The 9,141-nt window shown below is 41.7% G+C and overlaps 1 protein-coding gene and 1 long non-coding RNA gene across 3 annotated transcripts in view; one reads left to right on the top strand and one right to left on the bottom strand.

The window, feature by feature from the left end:
• The window catches only part of LOC147024466 (very low-density lipoprotein receptor-like), a 46,866-nt gene extending 40,566 nt beyond the window's left edge, over nucleotides 1-6,300 (top strand). The window contains exons 15-19 of one of the 2 annotated variants that reach the window (XM_085884430.1): nucleotides 510-683; nucleotides 816-914; nucleotides 1,096-1,164; nucleotides 1,506-1,669; nucleotides 1,796-6,300. In XM_085884430.1, the coding sequence (XP_085740556.1) occupies nucleotides 510-683; nucleotides 816-914; nucleotides 1,096-1,164; nucleotides 1,506-1,669; nucleotides 1,796-1,828 (539 nt within the window). In that variant the 3' untranslated portion in view covers nucleotides 1,829-6,300. The remainder of the gene's footprint in view (nucleotides 1-509; nucleotides 684-815; nucleotides 915-1,095; nucleotides 1,165-1,505; nucleotides 1,670-1,795) is intronic. The other variant, XM_085884429.1, reaches the window with a different exon arrangement.
• Nucleotides 1-9,141, bottom strand: part of LOC147024468 (uncharacterized) — an 80,282-nt gene that overhangs the window by 19,340 nt on the left and 51,801 nt on the right. The gene's annotated exons all lie outside the window — the stretch shown is intronic.

Below are 9,141 nucleotides of genomic sequence, written 5' to 3' on the forward strand. Positions count from 1 at the left end.
TACAGGATATCTCAAAAAGTTGTGGACGGTTCCGGATTAAATTTTGTGGACAGGTTGGGTGTGTGACAAGGACGAACTGATTTTAGATTTTGGTGAAGATCCAGATCCAGATCCGACTACTGGAGTTTTTTAAGTGATTCTTCACCATTGAGAGATAGCGCCAAAAACGACATATAGCACAATATCTCAAAAAGTTGTCGACGGGTTAGGAGGAAACTTGGTGAACAGGTCGGGTGTGTGACAAGGAAGAATTGATTCGATTTTGGTGAAGATCCAGATCTGACTATGAGAAATTTTCAAGTGATTCTTCACCATTGAGAGGTAAGGCTAAAAACGACATATGGCATCAAAAATGTATTGGGCCCGATATGTTCTTGTGGATCAGGTATTACGTGGCGGAAGTATGCGCTCCACTGAGTGCCCTTCTAGTTATTATTGTCGTCGTTAAATACAATTTGACATAGAGTCCTCAGACACATTGTCTGTCCTATGAATCATTCCTTTTTCAGGCACAGATTGGTGTTCAAATGCAGGGTTGGCGAATGGTGGCTGTGAGTTCCTTTGCTTGCCAGCTCCACAGATCACTGCCCGATCGGCTAAGTACACCTGTGTGTGTCCTGACGGTGCACAGTTGCGCATTGACGGCCTGCGCTGCCAGCCAGGACCTGTCTCTTCATTCCAGTGTAAGTATGTCACTTTTTTTTTGTGGCACTGACCCCAACGATTGAATTTGCTTTCTTTATATTACATCACCAAAGGAGAGTACATACTGCTTTGTAGCCATTGTGACATTTGTCTTTCATTCCATTCCACAGTGCCAAATTCCATTGAATCTCCAAGCCTCAAAGAGCAAATCACAATTCAAATGAGTACACACGGCCAACTCGCTCACTTCCAAAAGCCAACCCAGCAGGGTAAGAATTAAGACCAAAATCCTTGCTCTTTAGCATGTCATTGGCCCAAATCTCCAGTCATGTGTGAGTGGATGAAGTTGGGGGTAACCATTGCAAAATGAATTCACCTTCATAAAAGATCGAGCTGGAAGCTGATGTGTGACGTTTCGATTTTGAGGTGGGTTTCTTTTTCTATCTTCAGTACAAGTGGCTACCTCACAAGATTCTGTGCACTCTGGAACAACGATTCTGTCAGTTTTGCTTCCAATCGGTGAGTTAAGTGATGGGTGTAAGCAGTGCCGGATTAAGCCTCGGCTGCCCCTAAGGCACATTTTGAAATTTTAGAGAATTGGCCTGAAAAATTTAAATTCGATCTCGGGCTCATGGAAATGGACCCCAGACAAAAGATGAACTGATTCAAGAACAAAATATTTAATACAAAAAAAAGACAAATATTTAATGTGAAAATAATTTTTGGCCCGAATTTTTGGCTGTCCCTAAGGCACATGCCTTGTCTGCCTAATGGTTAATCCAGCACTGGGTGTAAGCCATTTTGACTTGGACATGTCTTCATTGTTGTGTAATAATACGTCTCTTCCGCTGTATTTCCAGCATTGATAGCTATACTGGCATTCGGTGCATTGCTGTTCTGGCGGAAGTGGCGCCGACGTAACCGCAAGAGCATCAACTTTGTGAACCCTGTATATCGTAAGACCACTGCTGAAGATGAGCTTTCCATAGGTACTGGAGCATATCCAAAGAATATCTACGAACCAGTAAGTCCCAGCTTGGCTCGCGTAAATTGTTCTATTTATTTGTAGGCCCATATTTGTTTACTCGATCTTTATCGGTTGTTTTTTCCATTCCCACCATCTTCTCTTGCTGTATCTGTATCTCAACAGATCACCCAGGTTAACATAGAGACCGAGGAGTGATCGTCCTTGCATCTGACTAGCCAGACACTCCTCGCTGTCAATCCATCCTCTGATACCACTCCGAAGCTTGCACTTTGTCCCAAGGGCTGCATTTCTTTCGCTATTTATGAAACAGCTGCCACAGGCACTTACTTCCTCACAATTTGATGCATCGATGGGTTTATGATCGGACATTTGTAGGCCGGAGACCCATTTGCTTACATGAGCTGAGCTATCACCAAATGGCAGACTGTTTCTTTCAAGAGTCCTGCACTGGCGTAAGCTGGTTATTTGAAAAAGGACCTCATTGTAGACATTACCGTTTTTGTCATCAGATTTATGTTTTTTTTTGTGTGTGTGTGTGTGTGTGTGTGTGTGTGTGTGTGTGTGTGTGTGTGTGTGTGTGTGTGTGTGTGTGTGTGTGTGTGTGTGTGTGTGTGTGTGTGTGTGTCTGTGTATATGCACGTCTGTGTGTCCGGTTAATGTACGTTCCTCTCGTTGGAAATCCTGATTGAAGGAACGCTCCCCTTGTAATGGACTTCCCTGCAGGGATTATTTGCATCAGTTAAGTGCAAGGGGTCAAAATGCTGATTGTGGTGCTAATATGTTGCACCGTATGCTGTCCATAGGCTAGTCCTCAAATTTCAGCATCCATGACATTGATAAACTCCTTAAATGGATTAGACGGTTCACACTGGAAGGTTTTTGCTTCCTGCCATGTAAACATTGGAAAAGGTGAACACGCTTTACTTTATTGCTTTGTGTATAATCCTCCATGACAAACATTGTTGATTTGAGTGGTAATACTGGGATATTGTATTGTATATTTGCTCTGTGTGCTTCATGTTGGAACAGGAAACGGAGGTTGAAGAGGCATATGTGTGTAACTTTGCTGTTGTCCAAAGGCCAACTTCCCATTGAACACAATTTTCAAAACTCTTCAGAGAAAGGTGACCTGTGTACGTTGTCTCTTAAGGGTCAGCTATTTCCTGCCATTACTCTCATTTGTGGCACATCATGAAGGTGGTTAAAGTAATTAAAGAGCAGGTTTTGGGTCGCTGATGACTTCGAGTGATTCGAAGGTTGTAATCACGTTAATAATCATTGGGCAATTATTTTCTTACATTTGAAACTCAAATTATGTTCAAATTAACTTTTAAGTCAAAACTTTTGTCAGTGATCGAAAAACAGACTGGAATTTACCGAAGATGCTATGACGTCATGTTCTCCGAAAACTTCGTGAACAATGGCGAGATGCGAATCAGAGATTGATTTCAGCGGTGATGAAATTGAGCGTTTTCATTCCGATATTGCCGAGGACGAGTTTCTGGTCTATTTATACTATGGAGTTTCTGGCCCTGAGCCATATAAATTTGAGCCACTTGCAAGTGCCAGAAAACAGCCTATTTCGTGTACAAGTGGCAGGACTGACTGCCCGGCAGTTCACACTGACAGACTCCACCAGACAGATTGGTTTGTAGATTTTCATTTTCTTGTTCGATGCATAAAATAATGTAAAGTTTGATTCGTCTGTGACTTGATATAATAATTTTTAACCCTCTCGTCACTCAAGAGTCAGAAATAGAATGAATCAATAATGGACCCAAATATATTGTACACCGTAGCCTTGGCGTTGAAGTCTTTCTGATAGCTGAGCTTGACCAAAGCGAAAGTGAACAGTTAGAACAAACCACAACTTTCAAGAGACTGTTGTGGCATATAAATACCAAAACGTGTTTAGTCTCATTGGGAAATATTCTACCAATTTTAGAAAAAAAAAGTGTAAGATTGATCAATTTTTTACAATTGAAATGAAAGAGCCCAATTTGCTGATGCCGTTAAAAAGTAATTTGATCAACAATAAGTTGATTTGTTGAGAAATTTTTTCATGCTTGTGTTTTTCAGAAAGTTTATTTATGTGTTTTTCCATGTTCTCTTTAAGAATACATTTCAAGGTTTTTCTCACTTAAACTCAACAATCGATTTTATGTGACAAAGCAGTATCTAGAGAACTTGTCAACCAACAACTCGTATTCACAGAGTGGTGATCAGATGTGTTTATGCCTTCGTAATCCTCGGCTGTGAAATGGTCACCACATATGACAAGTCTATCCAAAGGGTCCTCTTTACCCGTTTTCTTTGGGGGGGGGGGGAATTCGCCCGTTTTGTTTGTACAAATCTTATCCACTGCCGGCGAATGTTTGATTCCTTCGGGAATCGGTGGGAGCGATTACCTGTTTTCCAGCCATTTTCGCAAAACATGACGACGCACGTACAAGGCATGATGTACAAATATCAAAATAACTTTGTTCTTCAATAATTCAAAATAAAAAGGATAATATAGACAGTTGCAAGCTCAAAAAAAGCGAAAGAACGGCCTGCTGAACTGGACACTTCTTCAATGAGCGAGTGAGCGTCCGCTTTGTTTTGGAGAACGTGACGTCACCATCCATATATGGCACGCGACTGTTTTTTTCAACAGCCTCGAAATAACAACTTCGGAGTTAAATTTCATTAATTTTCCCAGTAGTTAGGCAACCACAATAGTTTGCATCAAACTATTTAATGCACATATAATCATATGGATAAATTTTCAGAACATGTTTGGTGACCCGAAACCTGCTCTTTAAGGGTTGTAAGTCGACTCCAAAATGTTTCTCGCACACTCTCTCAACTTGAAAAACCAGGTGAATTTTGTGCAATTGTTCCAAATCTGTGAAAGCTTTGCTAAGTGGTTGGTGAACGTGTGCTGTGATGGATATAGATGCATGTTCTTCATCAGTGTTGTCTGCCTTCAGTTGTACAAAATAAGGCAGAGGTTTCATACAACAGCTGGTATTCTTTTCTGCTGTGCAATGAGCTTGCTTGCAGGCATTGTGCCTCACCCTTGCGTAAATGTCTTCCTCATACTCTGAACGTGGAACCACCACCTTCCAGAGGCTGTTCTTTCCCACTTTTCCTTCCAGGGCTTTGAGCACGCATCTCGTGTCATCCCCCATGATGACCTGAATTAACCCTAAATTAACCCATCATGACCTCAATTAATTAACCCACATAATCTTTATTACCTGAATTAACCCTTCCTAACCTAACCTTCAATGTTACCTCCCCTCCTCTCTCCTTCTCTGTCCCTCTCTCTCACTCGCTCTCATTTCTTTTGTTGGTTGTGCCCAATCGTCGTCCTGCTACCCACTGTCAACTCATGTGCTTGTTCTTTGATGAACCTCACTCTTGTAGAGAAAAGGGGGAAGGGGGAGGGGGGGTTCCTGGTACTGTACTTGCATTAGAAAAAGTAATCCTAGCTTGTTCCAGCGTATTGACCGGAAATGTTTCCTCATCCATCCTTCTCCAACCAATCGCTTTGTGTAAACCTGTTTCCAATGTACGAACTCCACCTTCAATGTAACACTCCACTATTTATCTGAAAGCTAGACTACAGTGCCTGTAAAATCTGGCCTGATTTACAGCTACCTGCTGCACAAAACGAGGCACTGATCACAATCGTCATCATGTACCATACTCTATGCAGAGCGGCGGTGCTGCTGAAGTAGTTACGAAGCTGCAATCCAGGTCGGGTTACCACTCCGACTCAGGAAGTCAGGGTAGAAGTTTGGAATTTGTTCAGGGTGCCAGCGATAACTCGCCTACTCTTTGTGAAGAACACCATGGGATCCTTAGCGTCCACCAACTAATTCCGGCAGACGTGCAGCCAATTTAACGTCCATCCGAGGGACGGCACACACAATGATGACAGTTTGTAGTTGGGTCAGGATACAAACCCAGGCTACACAGCTTAAAGACAGGAGTGTGTACCTCTCGGCCACCCTGCCAGCCCGAGGCACTGATAATTTATGACCATTATTATTTCTCAGTGCCATGGGTATTTGGATGCTGTTTGGCTCCTCCCTGTGCCTTGCTTCAATCCGACCTGCCTTTCCCTGATGGTGCTGAGATCAACAACACTTGGTTCAATGACAAGTTAGCCTTGGACATTTTCTGAACTCATTATTATTACTATTCCAGGAATAGCATTTTAAAGGTGCTCTTTTTGATTCCCATTTCCAATTTTCATTTTATTTTACAACTTTGTGTTATTTTTAATCTTATTAATGATAAGTCTTTTCTGTACGATGAATCTATTGTTATAACTTGCATTGTTCATATTGCCACTTATATGAACATGGACTGTGACTCGTGTGTTTACTCTAAAACGTGAATACTTGTGTTTCGTGAAAGTTTGAGCAGTAATTGGTCTGGTGTTTTTATTCGTTTGTTTTGGGGTTTTTTAAGCCACAGTCGATATTCCACTGGGTTTCCTTTGAACGTTGCACTAATGAGTTTGCAGTTAAGGTACTTTGTGGATTTTAGTGTGAGCCTCAGAGTTCAGCATTTATGCTCAAACTGCACCCTTTTGTAAATGAATTTGTTGCTGCATTTAAATCTTGCAGACACTACTGGTTGTCAATTTGTCAATAAATTTTTTTTGAAACGAAGACGAGCAAATATATTTTCATTTATTATCTTTGCCACCGAAGGTGGATGGAAGTTATGTTTTCACCCCTGTCTGTCTGTCTGTTTGTGAACAAAATATCTCAAAGTTGTGGACAGATTTGGAAGAGAGCTGGGGCATTCCATGTCAAGTGAACACACCCTCCCGCCACTAATACCTCATTTTCTCCCCATATGTTGGTGATTTATTCACTTGGGAGAAAAAACTCAAAATACAAACTTTTAGACCTGTGGGCCCATCGGGGCCCATTTTAGCCCCCCCCCCCAAAATTTGGGCGCCCTCGGTTGACTCACAATCTTCCAGTGGCCATAATCACAGGTTGTAGTGGTCCAATGTGACTGATCTTGGTATCAAAATTCTCGTCAAAGCGAGATCTTTCGAATTGCGTTAAGTAAAATCACTCTGAAGCAGTAATTCAAAAAGTTATAGTTTGGGGCACCCTTTGACCTTGGGCCCCCGTGCCCCAGCCAAACCAATGGTCCCGATTTTTTTTTTGTGTGAGAATACCCCTTCATATACTCCAACACCTCAGCATAAATGAAAATGGGATACCAATGGGTTCACACATGGCAAAGATTTCTGTTTGGGGACTCTGGTGCTGGACACACAATACGCCACAATACATAGCACAATATTTGAACACAAGATTTCCAATACACTATATCAGTATATTGTACATAAATTTTCCACATGCACATGCAAGAACTGGGAGCGATACTAGTATGAGTAAGAGTTTTTCCGAGCATATTATAGTCAAGATTTTTTGCCAACCAATGTTTTATTTGACAGCTGTGTTTCTTTTTTACTGATTGTGTCGGTTCTACCTGCAGCAGTTTTTGGTTCTACGGAAAGAAGTACATCAGAAATATCTAAAATGCAGCGATCTTCAATGTCAGGAAAAAAATAAACTATTTGTGGGCCCGTTTGCATGAAGATAATTCACTTTCACTTCATGAGTGTCCTGAAAGGCTTCCATGATGCAGGCAAGCCACCATTTTCCATCATCGTGCACTGTGACATAACTTGAGAATTTCCCGTGAAAAGTTGGTGTAGATTTTGAAATAGCAGACTCGATACGGTTTTCCTCGCTAAGGCTGAATTTGCGTACTTGAAGAGCAGTTTAAGAAATAGCGAGGAAAGCATGAAGTTTTTGAGTTGCAGCTATGTTTTGGGCCGTTTTTAAACTTTCTTCCAGATTTCGTTCTTCCTCGTCATACGCCTCTTGGATCCCGTAACCGAACTTCATTTCATTCAAACCATTTTCAGCAAAGGCGAAAAGATCTTTTGGAGAAATAATTTGACTGTCGTAAGGTTTACGCAGGCTCTCACGTGTTGCTTCTCCTTTGACTGTACCTCCCACGCCATCTGAAGGGATCTTGCCATGACTTGTGGCAAAAAATGCCATTCTGCATCAATACCATACTCTGATTTGTGACGACATAAGTTTATGAAAGCTTTGCAATTCTTATATTGGCCAGCGCAAACGTCTGAGAAAGAGTAAAGTTTCTTTACATTTCTAAAGCTAGATTTCAGGTGTTCAATGAGCATTCTTTGGAAGAGGTGAATTGAGACAACGTCGTGAGTATTGCATTCTGATATAATCGTGAACGAATCGTGGTTTAATTTGCTATCGTCCGATTTGAAATAGTAAACCCAGGGGTGAATTGTCGCTTGAGAGCAGTTCCAATGGAATCCTTGGGCCGCATCCTGAACGACAAATGAATAGTTCTCTGAGAAGTCTCCAATAATGACAAATTCTCCTTCACCGATTTCGTCTTTCTTATTTTTCAGAAACTGAGATTGAGCCTTGGCAATGAAGTCGTGTCTCACTAATTTCAACGCGCGTTCACAGAATTGATGAATTAATTCTTCCAAAGGCAGGACCATGGAGCTCCGTTCAGATCTGTCGGTGGATGTCCACCGTTTAAACTGAATTTCATCAATATCCTCCAGTTCATAAGCACTCAGTAGCTCGGTTTTGAAGTCTTCAATTGATGGGCAACTTTCACAAGTTCTGAAATAACATGCCGGTTGGTGCTGGGTTACAAACTATGCGTGCTATCACATGATGATAGCTAGGAAGTTTGTCTATCTGTGGCATTTTGGAACCAAACATCATGAGTTTCACATTTTGATGTATCGTACATACACATACACTGTGTGTACCGCCTGATCTGGTCAGGACACACTCCGAGGGACGGAGCATGGCGAACTTCGCGAATCCAACTTTCAAACCAGGGTTCTTTTTGAATTTCTGAAACAGTTCCTTGAGATTGTTTAGTACCAGGCGCTTTTAAATTTTGTCTTTTCCATGCTCATTCCTGACCAGCACACAGTCCCTTTTCCCTGACATTATTCGGCTGACTTCATCACTTCGGTAAAATTCGGTTAAGGTGGATTTCACTTCGTCAGGCAATATTTTACCCTGTTTGGGATTTGGAGACGATAGCACACCATTTTCTTTGTCTAAATTTTTGGCTTGCACCACCATTCTTTGGGAGCAACTGAATTCACTCATCATCCCTCTGATGCTCATATTCCTAGCAAATATTCAGTATACGTATTTGCTCTGAACGGCTCGAAACAACGTATTTTTCTTTCAGGCCTTTGATCACCTCGGGCATGCAGTTTTCATCACATTTTGACGCTGTATTTTGTGTTTTCTCCGCAGTGCTTGGTCCAGCAACTAGTTCTAATTTCTTTCGCACAGAATCTTCCACTTTACTTCGCTTTTCAGGAACGTACCCTGGGTTCCTTTCCGCCTTTCCTTTGTCAAACGGGCTTTCGCCTCTCATCGATAACGACTGGTTTAATAGGTCAACTT

Source organism: Eptatretus burgeri, chromosome 6 (genome assembly GCF_056783735.1).
Source record: "Eptatretus burgeri isolate ZD-2024b chromosome 6, Ebu_testis_v1, whole genome shotgun sequence".
NCBI lineage: Eukaryota > Metazoa > Chordata > Myxini > Myxiniformes > Myxinidae > Eptatretus > Eptatretus burgeri.